The sequence below is a fragment of the Parasteatoda tepidariorum genome, chromosome 9 (assembly GCF_043381705.1).
Source record: "Parasteatoda tepidariorum isolate YZ-2023 chromosome 9, CAS_Ptep_4.0, whole genome shotgun sequence".
Classification (NCBI taxonomy): Eukaryota; Metazoa; Arthropoda; class Arachnida; order Araneae; family Theridiidae; genus Parasteatoda; species Parasteatoda tepidariorum.
Window position 1 is genome coordinate 59,071,014 of NC_092212.1, and position 20,037 is coordinate 59,091,050.

A 20,037-nucleotide genomic window follows, 5' to 3' on the forward strand; every position below is an offset into this window, starting at 1 on the left:
TTGTTTGCTGTTGATTGTAACAATGAAAGTTTGACATGTTGTAAAATTTTTTTTCAGATTATTGAACAGTCTGATCATGAATCTGAATGCAATTTACCAACTATGAACTCCAAAAGTGTTAATGGAGACGAAAGAAATTTATCTTGGGACAAAAAGTATTTAAATTAATTTTATACTTGTTAGTTATTTTGTTTTGGTGTTTCTATCTATTTGTTGTATCGTTTGTTTATCTCTTTTATTGTTCTTTTAGCTTAGTTGTTGAAGTTTGTGATTTAATGGTATGTTCCAGAAAAAATTGTGATATACCTGACTGTGAAAAAGACAAAATTAGAGAACAAATACATGAACTAAAAAAAAGGAAAGTAGATCAGCAATACTTTCGTTCTAAAAAGAAGCAAAGATATAAAGTATGTATTAAGTTATTTTTTATTATTTTAATTTTGCTTTTCCATTTCAAAGTTGATTATTTCTTGAGATAAAAATTTTTTATTAGGATTTTTTACTTATGAAAAATAAATTTTTTATGCAACAAATTGTTTTTAAATATTTATGTTAAAAATAAAGCAATAGCAATATGTTTATATCAACCTTACAAATTATTTTTTTGTTATATTGAAAATTTGTATTTGTAATTAATAAGTTAATTTAAATTTTAATTATCTCTATGGAGAAGCAACCTATTTTATCTGCTTTATAAGTTGACTGATCAAACCCACAACTGGATGCAGCTTTGATAAAAACTGGTTACAGTTTTCAGCAAAGATATTAAAGTTCAAAATTTCAAATGAGTTTAATGATGATATTAATCTTCAAAATTGATTTAGTTAATGGCTACTTTCAGTTCTCTTAAATATTAACATTCTTTTGTACCAGTCAGAATAAAGTGAATTTCATTAAATTAATTTCATTGCCAGGGAAATCATATAGCTTAAAATCTTTTGTAGCACTTCATATATATCTGCTATACCTTTTGTTATAGCAGACTCTTCAACTCCTTAAGGTTAATGCTTGTGAAAAAGTGACATTTAAAGTGTAAATGATGGTAATGGTAAAAGACATAACGGTAAGGGATGCAATGGTAAAGTATAAGGGATGGTTGGAGTATTACTAATATGTTAATAAATATAAAACCTTGCACATTAAAAAAAGCTTTTATTACATGATGCATATTAAACCTTATAGTTGAATTAAAAACGTCAATTTTGATCTAAACATAATATTTCAGGCTTTACTATATATATTTTTTTATAATACACTGTTTAATTGTCAAAATACATTTACAAAAATTTATTTGTTGAGATGTATTTATCAGGATAACACAATAAAACATCAGACACCATTAATGAACTGAAAATAACAAGTTTATCAGTATAGGCATGCAATGTCAGCACCATCTAATAACAATCAAACACACACTTCTTACAGTTTGTAGAAATTTTTAAATTAGTGTAATTTTTGCTGTTGTAGAAGGTTGATATAATTTAAATAATTGGATTTTTTTTTAAAAAAATCATTGACTTAATTAACCTGATTTTTTTTTCCTTCAAAATAAGTCATTGTTTGTGTCAAAGCTATTTTTATACAATATAATAATATTTAATAAATATATTCCTGTAGTTGTGGTTTATTAAAAGTTTTATTTGATTAATGTTGGGGAATCTGCGTTCGGCTGACATCTGCTCCTGCACCTGGGAGCCCAAGGTCAAAAGCACTGAGATGAGCACAGTAGGCCTTGGCCCTCTTTGGGCTTGCATATCATTGAACTTAGTTTAATTAACATTTAGTTTTTTTAAAAAAAATTTTTTGTTGATAAATATTGAGAATGGGTTGCATTTGTAACTGTTTATTTAATGGTCAAAAAAGATAAATAAATAACAGAAAGTGACTAAATGTTGATAAAAGTGAGATAAACTTTTAAATTTTTATTAGCTGTATATTAGATAATTTTCTGTTTTATAAACCAATTTCAATTATACCTATTTCAGTTATATCCATTTAGTTTTATGATTAGAAACTTGTTCAATACTAGTTTGCGTACCTGAAGAATAAAAGTCAAGTTCTGTCAAGAACACTTATAAATAGTTGTTTTTTTCCTTATCTAAATCATTCATCAATTGATATTTAATTGATAAATTATGTCTGTCTTTACTTATTCATAAAGGTGTTGAGCTTTAATAAAAACAAATAATTATATTGATTCAGTGACTAGTTTTCGGTAATTGTTTAATAATTTCCACCAGTTGGAAATATTATGCAGCTTAAATTGAAGTATAATTTTTAAATATAATTAAGCATTTTTAATATACTTTATCAGAGTTTTAATTGGTAAGTGTAGAACAATCTGAATTAAATAATAAAAAATTCAATTTAAATAAAAAAAAAAATTTCCTTCATTTTTAGAAAAAATTATAATTCTTGCCTACCCTGTTTCTGTAAGTTTTATTTCTATAAGTTTTATTTCATATTTCATACTGATACATATTTCTAGGAAGAGAATGATGATGATGCTTCTGATATTAAGGAAATTACCAATGGTAAAAAAGTTGACGAGAGTTCCGATGATCATGACTCTGACATTGTAGAAGTTTCGAATGATGAAAGTGATCCAAACTTTAAAGTATTTAAATGTTATTATTTCTATTGAATACTGTGTCTCTTTGTCTCATTCAAGCTCTTATGTATGCAATTTCTATGAAACTGCTTATTTTTTTTATATGTGTCAGCTCACTTAAATTATACATAAAATAATTATCATGGCAATGTTCTTTTTCACTTGAGATTTATTATTTCATATTAACGCATAAAAGTGACAATTTATGAACATTTACAGAATCTGAACATGCATTTTTTTGCTCTATTGTTTTTAAGTTGTAAGGCAAATACCATTTCATTCAACATTTTTTAGAAGCATAAACTCCGTAAAAAGTAATAATAATTTTTTTTAAAAATTTATTTTAAAAATTAGAAGTTAGTTGCAAGAACAAGTTATGTCAAAACAAATATTTAAAAATTTTTTTTGTTTCATAAAAGTTAATGAGAGAAAGGGGCACAAATGTAAAATCAGTCCTTTTCTGAAAGGGTAATCTACTTAAACTTAATGATTTTTTAAATTCCATTTTGCTTTAGACTAGAGATGATTGTGCTCCGAAAAAATTCTGGATTTCCAGATTTTTCGCAATTTTCGATCGGGAAGTTTCTAGAAATCCTTGATCACATTTATGTATAAAATATTTTGCATATTTTTAATAAAATATTAGAACTAGAATTTACACTCAGTATCTCTTTCATTTGTAAATATTATTTTGGTAGAAAAATAAATGGGATTAGAGATAAAAGTAAACTTATACATAATTATTCATTTAAATTATGCTGCATATTATTTCATGTTTTGAAAATATCAATGATTTAAATTTATAAAGACATTAATCTTTTGAAATGGGTCATTAATGATTTTACTCAAGAAATTTTCAGGAATTTTGAGTTAGGCTCACAATCACCCCTGTTAGACAATAATTTGTGAATCACATTCTACCTACCTCTTCTAACAATAATTTATTTTTGTAGTCATTTCTTTAATTTTTTTTTTTTTTGCTTTGGAGCAGGAAATATTAGATATAAATGGTTTAATCAGATAAATGGATAAAAGTGGGTTCTGAATAAATATTAAAACAACGAAAATGCATTGGAAACATACTAGGGCTCTGTCACTCTGTTATTATTCATCAGTTTACTCGCAATGAAGTAAATCCAAGAATTGATTGTTAATAAAATTCAGGTAAAAATAGTATAAGAATAATTATACTAGTATGCAGTTCACTTTTAGTGAATAGCAAGTAGCAAAGTGAAAAGAACTATTAAATATTAAATGATGTAAAAAATGAATTTTTCTTTATAGGAAGAAACAAGTGAAGAAGAATTCTCCTATGAGGTATGCATTATTGTTTTTTTAATACTCTAACAGACATGTTTCTAAGGTTTGTGAGGTTTTATTCAGTAAAATTAGTCAAACCTTATCTCTTCTAATCTTGCTTATGTTAACTTAAATTGTTTCCAAAGTGTTTTTTTTTAAATGCTTGTATTTATTTTTTTCACCCTCATTTTCAGTGCTATTTTATGTGCATAAGAAATGAATGGTTTGCTAGCTAGTGAAATTGTTTATCATACTTTTATGAAAGTTGTGAAAATGAAAGAAATGTGAAAGTTGTATATTTATTACATTTCATTGGCATTCTTAGGCATCTTAGTTTTACCATTAAGAAAACGCAATACGGCCAGGTAAAATGCTTCACAGCAAATTTTGATTTACCTATATTAGTAATTTAAGATATAAACTGTAGATAAAAAGTTATTTCAGAAAAGCCTAAAGTAAACCATGAAGTTTCAAATGCCTGTACATCAAAATGCAAACAAATGTATACATCAAAATGCAAACAAATTATATTAGGATTACACTGTAAGAAGTACACTGCAACATTAATTTGTTTGCATTTAAATATTTTGAAAACATTTTATGCGTTTGAAACTTCACAGTTTACTCTAGGTTTTCCTGTACTAATTTTTTCTTTATTTTAAATTAGCAGTGTATGTAAATCATGGAAACAAGTTTGTCATGGAAATTTTATTTTGCTGTATAGTTTTTTCATTTTTCTAAAAAGGGCTGTGTTATTTGTGCAAGAAAAATATAATATCCTAGTGCAAATGGAGTTACAAGAAAGCCTTAGAAAGTTCCTAGAAAAGTATAAATAAAGGAAATCAACTAGCAGAATTAGATTAGTTCAGAATTATATGCTGCTTAGCATAAATTGTAAATTCAAAACACAACCGAAGTACTACCTTTAACTGGGGCAATAGTGCAAGTAAATTTTGTAATAAATATCTTTATACACCTTAAGTAATAAACATCATAATGTAATAAATATTTTTATACATCTCTAGTAATAAATATCTTTTTACATCTTAAGTAATAAACATCTTTATACATATTAAGTAATAAACATCATAATGTAAAAAATACCTTTATACATCTTAAGTAATAAACATCATAATGTAATAAATATCTTTATACATCTTAAGTTATAAATATCATAATGTAATAAATATCTTTATACATCTTAAGTAATAAGCATCATAATGTAATAAATATCTTTATACATCATTGATAAAGAGGCGTTTTGAAGTGGTGATATTAAAACTCAGTTTAAAAACTATGTAGCACTGTGATAAAAAAAACCTTGATTTTTCAGAGTTGATTAATAAAAATAGCTTGGAAATGAAGTTAGCCTTATAACCCCACTATCTTGATAATCTTTATACATCTTGAAATAATTTGGGCCAAAATTGGTTTTGTCCAAATTTCTTTAGCTAATTTAGGTCCTACTGTAAACTTCCGTTTCACTTTGAAGCTTAATTTTAGTAATAGATCTAGCAAATGTCTGAATGGGAAATTTACTTTCATTGCCAGCTTGATAAAGACCCAAAAATGTTTACAAATATGCAAACTATAAGTATAATTTTTCTTGTTACATCCTAAAAATGTGAAACGCCAATTTGATTTGGAGTAACATTATTCTTGTTCTAAATGGTAAAAAGAAAGTATTTTATAAAAGTAAACTATGTATAAAAAGAAACAAAAGAGTTAAAGTTATTAATATAGTTGTATTTTTATGTGCTTTTCATATTTAATTTGCTTTTATTATCCACTTAATTTTTTTTATGAACCACAACTAATTTTTAAAATTTATTTTGTATATTTTAAGGAGTCTGATGACTCTGATTGGGAAGAAAAGAATATTCCAGTAAGTAATTGTTTTTATTTTAGATTTTAAAACCTTGCTATTTCTATGTGAAATTTTATTTTAATTCTTTAGAATTTTCTGAAAATTACTATATTTTCGAATTGTTTCTTTTCTTTCTTTAATTTCCCTCTCTCTTTGTTCTTATTTTTTCCTTTCCAAGACTCTGCTTTTCTGTGAATTACTGTTTAACAAAACAAAAGTGTAATTTGTGCTCTAAAGCTCTGTTTGGGAAATAAATAAAAATAGAAGTTCACATTCAATACTTGAAATGCAAAACAATTTGTAACCAAAATTGTGAAAACAAATATCATTAAAAGCTAATATTAAGTATTATTATATTAATATATGTTTTTTGTTGTAGGGAAAAAGAAGAGAGAGAATGAAAAAGGTAAAATATATCTTGTGAAAAAATTTTTTTGGGAATAATTATCTCTTTTTTGTTATTAATGTACTCTAATAATTTTTGTTAATTTATGTATTTTTTTCTTCAGAATTTTTATATTATTTTTTTAGTGCAATGGAACAAATTATAAAAATAAGGGCGAACATCATAATAATTTCACTTCTAAATAAATTTTAGTAAAGACTAGTAAATTAGAAATTTTTTGCTATCTGCAAATATTGTCTATTTGCATGTTTTATGAATTATAATATTTTTTTATCCTTTAGTTAAATTTAGCTCTTGGTTACTATTAATCTAATCAGTTTTATACTTCACTGTGTTTCTAACCATTACGACTTAATTTCCATCATTAATAATTTATCATTTTTTTATTTTAGTTTTTTTTTTGAATTTCATAAATTTTCTTTAAACTGAATTTCAATATAAAAATTGCTTTTTGTTTCAGGTAAAACTTGAAGAAAAAGAAAAGCAGGTATAATATACCTTTTGATTTTCTTTTATATTTTTTTTTCCCATATTACATTTTAAATGTAATTTTAAATTTTTTGTGATCTAGCTTAAATTTCTAGTAATGTAGTTTTAAATTTCTTTTAGTGCAATTTTCTTAGAAATTTTTTATTTTTTGTTTTTATAAATATATTTTATTCTTAATTTAAAATTTGTTTTTTCTAGAAAAAACTGAAAGAAGAAGAAAAGCAGGTTTAATATATCTTTTGATTCCTACAAAAATAAAATTCTCTTCTCTGTTATTATGTAATGTAATTTGTTATTTTCTACAGCAGAGAGTATTGTTGTCTCATGATGACAGTATAAATTGGTAACATTTCTACCAAGTTATTGTATTCATTCTATTCTGCCATTATCTTTGTTTTTGATTGTAGTTAATTTTGAAATGATTTGTTTTTCCATAATGAGATAAAAATTAGTAATGAGCATGCAAACACATTTAACAGCAAGTGCAAAAATAGAATAACAAGCACAGTGTAAAATTAGTTAATATATTTGAACAGCAGTTTTTATCCAAATGAATACTATACCTCTTATGAAAAATATGATCAGAAAATGAATCTAATTTACAAATCACTGTGTTTCCAACCATTATAACTTCATTTCCATCATTAATAATTTATAATTTTTTATTTTAGTTTTTTTTCTTCGTATTTTTAAATTTCATAAATTTTCTTTAAACTGAATTTCAATTTAAAAATTGCCTTTTGTTTCAGGAAAAACTTGAAGAAAAAGAGAAGCAGGTATAATATACCTTTTGATTTTCTTTTATAAATTTTTTTCCCCATATTACATTTTAAATGTAATTTTAAATTTTTTGTGATCTAGTTTAAATTTCTAGTAATGTAGTTTTAAATTTCTTTTAATGCAATTTTCTTAGAAATTTTTTATTTTTTGTTTTTATAAATATATTTTATTCTTAATTTAATATTGTTTTTTTCTAGAAAAAACTGAAAGAAGAAAAGCAGGTTTAGTATATCTTTTGATTCCTACAAAAATAAAATTCTCCTGTCTGTTATTATGCACACAACAATAACAAGCACAGTGTAGAATTAATTAATATATTTGAACAGCAGTTTTTATCCAAATGAATACTATACCTCTTATAAAAATTATAATCAGAAAATGAATCTAATTTACCAGTACAGAAAAAGACAAAGAGGTAAATTAACAATTAAAACATTAACTCAAAATGGAACTAAAACTGATAAAACTAAATTTGCTTCATTTTAATTTAGATATTCAAGAAATTAATTGTTTTCTTGAATATCTTATAAAAAATAGCAATAATAAAAGATAAATTAAATGAAGGCATGTACAGTTGATATGTACAAATGAAAAAAAAAAAAAATTAAGAAATCTTAGTCAATCTCTTACTTAATTGACAAGACGGTGGCAATGGCTTTTTGATTTCCTGCTTTTGAAAGGAAAATATCTTATTTTTTTAATCTTTATTTTTTTCTCATAAATGTTAACTTTTTGTTAATTTAATATTTACTGATTAATTAAGGGAAAGGGCAAGGATGTTATTAAATAATTTTGATCTAGATTATTTTCTGTATAAATTTTTATAGACAGTAGTAAATTAAGTAATATTTGTCATCTGACAGTAAAATACTGTCCTTTTATAAGATTTTTAAACTTTTTAAGATTTAATTCTGTTTAACCTTTTAGCTAGCCAGTTTCACATTAAAAAACAGTCACTAGTAATTTTACAATTGTTAGTGCTAGTTTTAATTGTTGTTTAAAAATTTAAATTTGGATTGTTTATGACTAATATTAATTTTAACAATTGCGTTTTATTGTAGAGAAAGAAAGAAAAAGAAAAGCAGGTATGTTATTTTTGTTTATAAATATATTTTTCTTCCTGTTGATTTTTTGAATTGTAATGTTGTTACTGTTTAAACTTTTTACCAGTTAAAATGAAAGGAGCTATAAAGAGGGAAAATTGGAAAGGGAAAAAGTTGTTGCTGTATAAAATTTATTTAATTTATAAATAGAATTAAATAACTAGTAAATGATGATTAAGTTGATTAATGATATATGGTTGAGTTCGAAACTTTATAAAAGTTTTCTGACTTTTATTAGATCTCTAAAGAAACACAATTGGTTTCTGAGTATACATAGCAGTAATTTTTATTTTTGTTCTTTTTGTTTTCTGTACTTTTTAATCTATGTTAATAATTTAAGAATAATAAGACATAAAGTCGAACAGGGTTCCATTGGGTCAGGGAAAATGGAGAAAAACTGGAATTGTCAGTGAATTTTATTTTAACTCCAAAAGTTAGGTAATTTTCTCATCAATTTTCTTCAAAAACCTTTAAAAATAACCAGTCTTAGAATTTCAGCAGTATAAGGCAGTAATCGGTTATTGAGATTTGAGTTAAATAATTCTAACATCTATTGCAATCATTTGTTATAAAAATTTCACATTTTAGTCACATTGACATGTTTCCATCCTGGGCAAGGTTGACTCTGCCTTTCATCCCTTTGGTGGGTCGATAAACTGATCACCAAGTATTCTTGGGGACTAAACTCTAGGGATTCCTTGATTCGATTGACCATCAATGTACCTTGACCTTGGTACTGGTGATTGACCTTGGGTACTCTGCTTCTGCTCCCCAGTAGCCAAGGTAAAAAAAAACTGAGAAGGGCACAGAGTAGGTCTTGGCTCTCTATGGGCTGTTGCGCCACTGAGTTTAGTTTAATTCTCTTAATTCAATCTTTTATTCCACTGGTTATAACATTTGCTCAAAGGCCTACATCATACTGCTGACATTTTATTCATTTTGTGAATATTATTGATTTTTTTTATGGAAAATCTTAGTAGTTTTGAGCTTATAAGACAAAATCATTTTGATGATAAAATGGCTTTTTTGAAATTCTTTAAATTTGATTACTGTAATATTTTATTATGGATGTTTATTCTCTTAATCTAATCCTTTATTCCAGTTTTTTTAACATTTGCTCAAAATAATTATCAATTGAATTGTTTTACTCATTTTGTGAATGTCATTGATTTTTTTTAACTAAAAATTTGAATAGTTCTGACTTTGTAAGACAAAAGCATCATGATGAAATGGCTTTTTTAAAAATTCTTTTAACTCTGATGATTGAGATATTTGTTTATTTTTATGATTTTTTTAATCCAATATTTTATTTCCCTTGTGTTATCATTTGCCGAAAAGAAATGTTTCATTCCTTTTATGAAGATCATTGATTTTTTTAGACGGAAAATCTAAGTAGTTATGAGCTAGAAAGACAAAAGCATCTTGATGATAAAATGGCCTTTTTGAAATCCCTAATGATTGACGAAGTATGTATTATATTCAACTATCTATAACAATTAACTCATTGTGCATTTTTTTAAAAAGTATAATTAATAATTTATTTTAGATTGTGGATGAGCTTGAAGAAACTGCTAAATCTCAAACTCAAAGGAAACCTAGAGTAACAAAGTAAGTTTTTAATTTTCATAATGGAACATTAATTAAGGAAACTAAAAGGAAATATTTTTCTTATTATTGGCCTTCTTAATCAGTTAAAACCTATGTCAGTTACTATTAGTCAAGAAAACAATTTTCAGGATCTCTCAATGCTCAGTTCTACTTGTCTTTATAAAGTGCAAAATATGAAATTTTTGAAATAATTTTATTTAAATTCTTTATATTTGTGAAACCTTAAAAACTAAAGTTAAATTAACTGTAAATTTAGTTATTTTGTAGTTTGATTTTATTTTACTCATCAGTTGTTGATGCTCTGGATAAAAAATTATGTGATTGATAAAAACAAATCATAATTTTCTCAGTGTCTCAATTTCTTATGTCATCTGAAAATGTCTAGAAAAAATTTTAAAAATTCTGTTATGTTTTAAATAAACATGTTTTATAAAGCAAGATTTTTTAAGAAAAACAAAGTTCTCAAAAGATGACACATTACCCAATTTCTTGTATATTTAAAAAGTTTTATAAGAATTTGGTGCAGCTATTAAGTTTCAAATGGACTTTCTATATAATAAATGTGTAATTAACTCTTTAACTGTTGAGCCAGAACTCTGTTCACTGATATAACCTGCACTGAAAACAAATTATTTCCTTGTTATTCAATCTGTCAACAGTTTAATTGGAAATTTTTGTTTATCAAATTTATTCAAGCATTTGAGTAGTTAAATGATTATTTTATTTAAGTGTTTTGTTTTTAGCATTTTGGCAATATATTGAAAAATAATGCTAATTTCATATTTAAAAGATATTTTGTTTTTGAATATATGTCAAAGAAAAGGTTACTTATAAAGACATTTGTAATGAGGGATAAAAAGTAATTAAAAAACAAACAAAAGTAACAAAACTAGAAGTGATTATTATTGTTTGTCTATATTAAAAACTACTCTTTCCACAAAGTCTATGGCTGTCTGCTGCTATGGAAATAAGAAATGACTCATTTCAAAGAGGGGAGCTTTGCAATAGACAAAAGAAAAATTATTCATTTCCTTTTACTGGTCCAAGCCAAAACTTGTTCTAAATACTTGAAATAGTTAAACCTCGTCTTACTTGAAATAGTTAAACCTCGTAACCATAGTCACTGCCACTTTTCGAGACAAGTGAGGAGGGGCGTTGTTTACATAGATAGACTAGATATAGATAAACTAGATATAGAGATTTTAGATTTATTTATCTCAGTTTTATTTTAAATTAATAATAAACATTACATTAAAACATAATAATAAACATAACATTAAAACATAATATAATTTTAAAAATATTAGGGTTCTGTAGAATTCCATTGCAACAACCATTAAAAAAGCTATTGAGAAGCTACATAAATTTATATTAGTATTTACAAATAGTCCGCATCAAAAAGTGATGACTCATATGTGCGATTCAAAATTTCCCACGTATCATGGTGCGTAGAATTTTTAAAAAGTGCTTAAAGTTGCTTATTTTTGATTTTCTCTTTTTAAAAGCCCTTAAAGGTGTTTTTTTAATTTTGTGTTTTTAAAAAGTGAAGTTTTTTAAAAGTGAAAATTCTTTCTTTACACATAAATTTTTTTCTTCTTTACCATGTTGATTTTTGCCACGCATTATGCAAAAGTGTGCTTTTTACATTGTTCTACTGAACGTTTTCACAATTCATTTAACCGCAATCTATTTCAGCGTACTGTCGGTCCACAGTGTTTAAAACCGCCACTCATTTTACATGTTTGGCGAAAACTTGTGAGTCTGCATGCGTGCCTACCGAGCTGGGTTTGGGAAGATAATTGCTTTCTCATGTGCAACTTTGTTAGATTTTACAAGATATTTTCAATTTCAGGCTTCATTTTCCACCCTCTGATATCAAACTGAAAAATCTCTTGATCCTTTTATAATGGCTAATATAATCAAGAAAGGAGTTCTTTGCGAGAGTTATAAAGTGCTTATTTTTTGCCGATAGATTTGGCTACACACGATGCATATTATTTTTTAAAAAAATTTTCCTTTGTGCTCAAATGCTTCTGCAGGCCACAGGTTGTGCGCTCCTACTTTAAGAGTTCCAACAAATGTATTGCTGTTGTGTTGTTTTGAGAATAAACATTATATTTAATGTCATCTATTCAGATCTGCAGCAATTAAAATGTTTTTATTAGTAAAATAAAATAAAATTAACTTTTAGTTTAAATTGTACTAGTTTCTTATTAGAGTTATTGTTGTGTCTTTGTAGCTATTTAATAACCTTTTAGTTAAATGATAAACAAAGTCAACATTATTTAGGATTAGTATTTATTATTAGCATGAAACATGAAGCACGATGTTACATCTTGTATACATCAATCCAGCAAGTGCAGTTGAAGTTGTAGTTGTTATATCACAGTTATATTAATAAATAAAATGTTTAACTTAGTTATGTCCAATTTATTTTTAAAAAGGCCCAAAGAAATTCTTGAAGTTTCAAGGAAAAGCAAGAGAATGGAAAACGTGAAGATAAATTTGTCAGAGAAAGCTCTTGAAGCCAAAGTTTATGATAATGCTACTACCTCTAATGAAAAAGTAACTTTTCATTTTAGTTATTTAAAAATTGTTTTTTACTTTGTTGTAACAATTTATTAATCTCCCATATCTAAAATATGTTTTTAAAATAATTATTTTCATTCAAGTGATTATGATATTTATATTTATTATTTCAACTGTAAACTTGTTTTTTATTAATTCAGCATAATTTTAAATTTTTTCATAAAATCCTTATCTTAACTATTGCTTATAATATACTTATCTTTTTAGTCCTTGTTAATTGAATTATTTATTAAAACTGTTTTACTTCAAAGAGTAATAAGTTTTTAGATTTGATATTTTTGTTCTTAAGTCTAACCTTAAATTTTTTTCTTTTATGCTAAATAAATTTTGTTGAATACTCATTGGATTCCAGATGTTGTGACATTAACTAGATGTTAGGGGCATTTATGTGACATGAAGTATTCCTCTAATTTTTAGAATGAACTATTTTTTAATGTAAGCATCGATCAACCTCAAGTTCAATATGGTGGCATACAGGCTATGGGTTGTGCCTCCCATTTTATGCAAGCATTTTCTGTGGTAAAGGGTGAAAATTATTGTTATTATTATTTTTTTATTGCTTGTATTAAACTATTTTTAAGACTTGTAAAGATGGAATAAAACATGAGTTTTTTCAACTTTCTACAAGATTTTAAATTTTGTTCAAGATGATAAAGGGTTTGACATTTTACCCTTTGGTAAAGCACTTTTACTTTGACAAATTTTATTTAACACTTCTCAATTAGTTTGGAGTATTTCAATATGTTAACTTATCTGATGTATATTAATATATTATTTTTATTCTAAGATAAGTATATTTTTACGGTGTTAAATGCTTTAGAGTGTAAAAGGATAAAAATGTGTATGCAATGAGAATCATGCAAATTTCATTAAAAAAAAACGTAAAGTGTTCCCACAACAGCCCGTTTTGAGCAGGGTGCTCATGAAGCTTAAGAATCCACCATATCATTACCTATGGCATAATTGTGGCTATGTGGTCAGCATTAAATAAAAATTGCAACTTAGTATAAATTTCTATTTCCAATTTAAATGTTATATTTAATAATTTTTTAAACATAAATTTTATAAAATTAAATAAAATTTTAACATTAATGGATGATAAATTACTTCCTCCTCTCATATTATAGAGTTGTCAAATTAGATAAAATAATAGCCTTTATCAAAAGAAAGTATATTAGTGAAAATAAAAAGATTTGTTAAGTGATCTTTTTTTGAAGAGAAGAGGGTATATTTGAACCCATGGAAATCTAATAAATAAACAATTTTTGTTGCTGTAATTATNTCAAAGTGATAAAGGGTTCGACATTTTACCCTTTGGTAAAGCACTTTTATGCTTTTTATTTAACACTTCTCAATTAGTTGGGAGTATATATGTTAACTTATCTAATGTATATTAATATATTATTTTTATTCTAAGATAAGTAAATTTTTACGGTGTTAAATGTTTTAGAGTGTAAAGGAATAAAAATGTGTGTGAAATGAGAATCATTCAAATTTCATTTAAAAAAAAAGTAAAGTGTTCCCACAACAGCCCATTGTAAGCAGGGTGGTCATGGAGCTTAAGAATCCACCATATGGCATAATTGTGGCTATGTGGTCAGCATTAAATAAAAATTGCAACTTAGTATAAATTTCTATTTCCAATTTAAATATTATATTTAATAATTTTTTAAACAAATTTTATAAAATTAAATAAAATTTTAACATTAATGGATGATGAATTACTTCCTCCTCTCATATTATAGAGTTGCCAAATTAGATAAAATAATAGCCTTTATCAAAAGAAAGTATATTATATTAGTGAAAATAAAAAGATTTGTTAAGTGATCTTTTTTTGAAGAGAAGAGGGTATATTTGAACCCCTGGAAATCTAATAAATAAGCAATTTTTGTTGCTGTAATTATAATTATTTTTATCTTATTCTTAAAAAATTAGAAATAATGCTTATTTGTATGTTATATAGAATCCACCTGATTCATAAAATGGGCACAAAAGTTAATTTTTCTATTTAATTCTATAATTTACTAATATTTCTTTGTTTATTAGAAGGTACAAAAAAAAAAAACTTAGTACTGGAACTTTAAATTATAGGACATTTAGACGCTAATACTCCCTGGTTTTTTTCTGCTCTTATTACATATTTAATCAACATAGCAACATATTTAAATCGAGCATAACTTTTTTGTTAAAAATTTAAATGCTGTTAAAAGTGTAGTTTATTACCAAACTTTTTTAGTAGGTTTTAATTAAATTATTGAAATTTTTTGCGAAAATATATGATGCCTGCATCTAAAATTATTTCTCAAGAAAAAGTAAAAATATAAAATCATATTCAAGATATTTGATATATCGCATTGAGCATTTCCTGTTGAAAAAATTTTTCTGGGTGCCTTTGACTTTAATTATAAGCAATACATTTGAAAAATATGCTTTTTAGATTTATCAATATAAATTTAATATGTAACTTACCACTTAAAGATTTTTGTCACTTTTTACAGCCTGAAATACCTTCCGTCTATTCATTTGAAGATGCCTTACATACAGAGGAAAAAGGTTCCTTGTATGACTATGATAAATACTTCATGGATATGGAGATAAAAGAAGAGACTTCTAATACAAAGTAAAATTTCTTTTACATAAAATAAAAATTGCATTGATACAGTATAAAGCTAACAGAATCTTTTCTTTTGCAATAAATCCTTAATAAGATTATTATTTTAAAAAATAAATCATTTGTTATTTAATAATTGAAAAATTGCGATTGTCCGAAAGCATTATTATTTTAATTTATCATTTCTGAACGTCAAATTCAGACAGTCGATTCACAGCATTTAATCTATATTTTCTCAAACTTTTTTTTTAAATGCTGCCTACTGTGTAAGATAAAAAATTTTTAATAGCCCTCTGAAAATATAAACTCTCTCTTTTAAGTTGTTTAATATACTTTGTACTAATAAGTCATTTAATGTTGTCCAATGCATTCATATTGAAAATTATTATTTTAAGACAAATTTTGATAAAGTAGCATGCATGAGACAGTTGTAGGTTCCTTTAATTCAGATATTTGATTCGAGCTAACACTCTACAAGTAATGAAACTATTGTAGATGCAACTTTTTTCTTTTAGTTTGTTGCTCAATGCTCTTCTTCTTTTCAATGTAGTGTAGTAAGTAGCAATCAAAATCAAAATATCATCTTAATAGCCCTTCAAAAATATAAACTCTCTCTTTTAAGTTGTTTAATATACTTTGTACTAATAAGTCATTTAATGTTGTTCAATGCATTCATATTGAAAATTATTATTTTAAGAAAAATTTTGATAAAGTAGCATACATGAGACAGTTGTAGGTTCCTTTAATTCAGGTATTTGGTTCGAACTAACACACTACAAGTAATGAAACTATTGTAGATGCAACTTTTTTCTTTTAGTTAGTAGCTCAATGCTGTTCTTTTCAATGTAGTGTAGTAAGTAGCAATCAAAATATCATCATCTTGTAGCAATCATTGGCTATTATTTTTAACTAAGGTTTTTTAAAGAAACAAGATTCAGCATAACTAATTTTTCGAATATGATTCGTACAAATCTTTTGAAAAATAATCACCAAATGTAACGAGAATAATCCTGATGTATTTTAGTTTTTAGATTGAATTAAAAAAGCTTGTGGTTGATACCATTAGGTTGTTATAGAAACAAATTTCTGTAAGTCAGTCAGTCTGTCAGTTTTAATATACAGGACAAAAATAAGCGTTTTTGACTAATTTTACTTTTTGATTTTCATAAAGGCAAGCAAGCACCTGAAGCCCACAAAGAGATATGTGAAATTTGTTGTGTTGAATGTTTACTAGTATGCACTTGTCAGAATTTAAAAAATTTCAAATTAAAATATCATAAATTTATAAGAATAATTCGAATTTTTTAATGGTAAGAGGTTAGGCACCAACAGTGGTTCAATGCATTAAATATTTCCAAGAATTCGAATTTCCCGAATTTGGTTTTCCAAGTAGGACCACAAATGCTCTGTTGGATTAAGGTCAGGTGAATTTGGGGGCCAAGACATGACTTGAAAGTCACTGGGACGTTCCTCGAACCAATCCATGAAGATTCGACCCTTATGACATGGTGCATTGTCCTGTTGGTAAACACCATCCCCTGCAGGAAAAACTGTTGCCATGAATGGGTGAGCCTGGTCTGCAACTATGTTCAAGTAGCTTACAGACGTCAGGGATTGTTCTATGAGGATTATGGGTCTTAATGTGCTCCATGAAAACATTGTTCTTGGGCGAGAAACCATGAAAACCTGGGCGAGCCCATTGTTAGAGATGGAGGGTGGTCATAATGTAATGGCTGCTTGGTGTATGTTTGTTTACTCTCATTAAAGGGCTAAAAAAGTAGTCTCAAATACTGTGTCTAAATATTATAAAAGAAATTTTTTTTAACAGTAACAAATATTTCGTCTAGGCTTAAAAAGGTTAAATAAAACTGAATGCCTATCAAAAGTCCATTATATTTATATAAAAAACCAATTAAACGTGTCATATGGATGTAAAGACTGATTTTAACTCCTCAAGGTAAAATATTGATATTACTTGGTTATGCTATCTTTTAGTTCTTCTACAGTGTCGTTAAGATAAATTAGTTAACTTTTTGCCTTAGAATGTTTTACTTATGCATGTCTATGTATTCTTTTAACTTAAACAAATTTATAACAGTTGAAGTTTGTTTCATTTCGGTGAAAAAAATTCTTACAAATTGAGTTCATTGGCTTGCAATAGAACGTTTTAATTATAACAAACACATCAAAAATGTATCCATTAAAAACGTCATTGGACTAATTAAGCATATTTGCTTTGTTTGAAGTGTTAGCATTTGTTGTACTGAACATTTTAAAAGCAAATTTACCACAATATCTATTTTCATCGAAAATTCTCAAAAAGGCTAAGATCTGAAGGTGCAAACATGTAAAAGATAAAATCACTACTAAAGCTATATGAGTGAGCTTATGAGTTTAGTACACTTTTTACTAAATTTAATTAATTAGTAGTATTTAATTAATGCATAATATTTACTTAATTCATAATATTGAATTTTTCAAGCTAAATTTTGTGTTGTGATGTTCATTTTATATAGTTTTTCCTAATGCTCTATTTTTTTTATAGTTCTTTTTTGGGGGGCATTTTTTCCTGTTTTTTTTTTCTATTTATCTATGAGAGTACCAATTTTCAAACCTGACGGATTTTATGAGTTTTATTATAAGTTTAGCTTTGTTTAGAGCACTCTCTACTGAACAATTTGTAACAATTAATAATTAATTTGTTTGCTAATAATAAAAAAAGTATTAAAAAAAATGGGAAGCAAGTTTGAATTGAAAAGTTCGATGAAAAGAAAATTGTAATTTTTAAACTTATGTAATGATTGTACGTTTTAATTTGATGTAATTTTTTTTATAAATGCATTTCCTTTTCATAATTTATTCAATGCTTCAAGAATAAACATATATTTTCCTTTTTTTTTTTAAATTCTTTTCTACAGGTATTTTACTTAAATATTTTCTTGAAAATAACCAAACTAATATTAAATAAATAGTAATGAATTATTGATTATTTCTAAATATAAGCACCATTTTCAAAAATCTTAAATGGTTAAAAAAAAGTCTTAACTTTTAGAACCCTAGTGACCCATCCACAGATCCCTCCGTGGAACACCTCTTTTGAATCAATCACTGGATTGGATTAGATTTTTTACTTACAACAGGATACTTACATCTTGCATGTATAATTATGAAACCTACTTGAACCTACTCAGAAACTTTTTTTAATTGTGGCAGATTGCAATAAAAGTTTGAATGTTAAAATTAAAGTTTTGAGCCCCTCACAGCGATTCTAAATCTCACATCATGACAACTTAGTGTGTTGCATTAGTCACAATGAAAACTCTTGGTCTGTGTGATATAGCATATTAAGGAAATATATTAGCTATATTTTTTTTACTATGCCAAGTTGTAGAACTTGTTAGAAATTCATGAAAAAATTGCCCTTTAAAAAGTAAAAACCATCAAGATTAACCTAAAAGTATAAAATTATGCCCTTTGAAATGTAAAAATTTTTTTTAAATATATTTAAAAAAAAAATTGTTTTTTTTTTATTTTAAAATCTGTATTAAATGCAACATCTATTTATAAATTTGATAAAAAAAACAAGGTTATATTAAATATAAATGTGTAATTTATGACGTGAGATCTCTCAAAATGTAAATAAATACCTGATAAAAATTAATACTAATTTATTAATTTTTAGTTAACAATCTTCGGGAACAACAAAATCGCGTTTCATTATTCACTTTTTTTCATATTCTTAAAATTAAAAGAATGACTTTTGTTCAAAAGCAACTTCTTACATCTTGAACATCAAAACTTGTTTAACATCTTGTGTTTAATATTCAATTTTGTTATTGGGAGATCTTTAAAATAACCAGATTAAATAATAAAAAAACATACACTCATTCATAAAGAAAGAACTTAATTCACTAGAAAATTGCTCTTGAAATGAAAAATATCCGAAATTCATAAATAATTCATCATCATAGTTGGCCAGGCAGCCCAATGTGGATCAATGCGTTCCTCTGAAGATTTCTCCATAATAACTTCTGATGAAATAATTATTATGAAAGGAAAAAATTATTTCAAAAAGGTGAATAAGGCCCTATTAATAAAAAAACAAACAGATATAAAAAGAAAGGTATTGATCATCAATCAACATCATAGCTCTACTCATTATTATCAATAAAATTTTCAGTAAGTTTTCTTAATTTTTATATTGTAATTCATGCAATTTAAAATTACAATAACTTTCTAATAATCTTTATATTTTACATGATTTGGTCATTGTTAACTTGTTATATTTTTTATGATTTGGTCATTGTTATAATTATAAAAAATGTAATCAGGGGTCTGTTTAGAAGAAATTTGGGTCCGTTAACGGACCCTTCACAAAATATCTTTTCGTAAAGACGGACCCTTCACAAAATATCTTTTCGTAAAAACGGACCCTTCACAAAATATTTTAACTTAAAAACGGACCCTTCACAAAATTATTTTTCTTTTAGTTGGACCCTTCACAAATTTGTTTATCTTCAGTATTGTTTTGTTAATCGAATAAACCCTTCCCAGGGTAGGAAACAAGAAAGATAGATGTAAACTAATTAAATATTGTCTTCGGCAGACGATTCTTCCATTATTCGTCCGAAATGAATATTCTGCGTTCAGCAGTATTTTACTTTTTATTGTTAA

The 20,037-nt window shown here is 25.7% G+C and overlaps 1 protein-coding gene across 1 annotated transcript in view; it reads left to right on the forward strand.

Annotated features, from left to right (window-relative positions):
- Positions 1 to 20,037, forward strand: part of LOC110282549 (WD repeat-containing protein 76-like) — a gene marked incomplete in the record, with an annotated part of 51,910 nt that overhangs the window by 7,175 nt on the left and 24,698 nt on the right. The window contains 15 exon segments of the mRNA XM_071185224.1: positions 58 to 155; positions 251 to 407; positions 2,489 to 2,617; positions 3,896 to 3,928; positions 5,757 to 5,795; positions 6,157 to 6,183; positions 6,644 to 6,670; positions 6,871 to 6,897; positions 7,422 to 7,448; positions 7,650 to 7,673; positions 8,514 to 8,537; positions 9,935 to 10,021; positions 10,102 to 10,163; positions 12,608 to 12,728; positions 15,251 to 15,372. Coding sequence (XP_071041325.1) covers positions 58 to 155; positions 251 to 407; positions 2,489 to 2,617; positions 3,896 to 3,928; positions 5,757 to 5,795; positions 6,157 to 6,183; positions 6,644 to 6,670; positions 6,871 to 6,897; positions 7,422 to 7,448; positions 7,650 to 7,673; positions 8,514 to 8,537; positions 9,935 to 10,021; positions 10,102 to 10,163; positions 12,608 to 12,728; positions 15,251 to 15,372 — 1,004 coding nt within the window.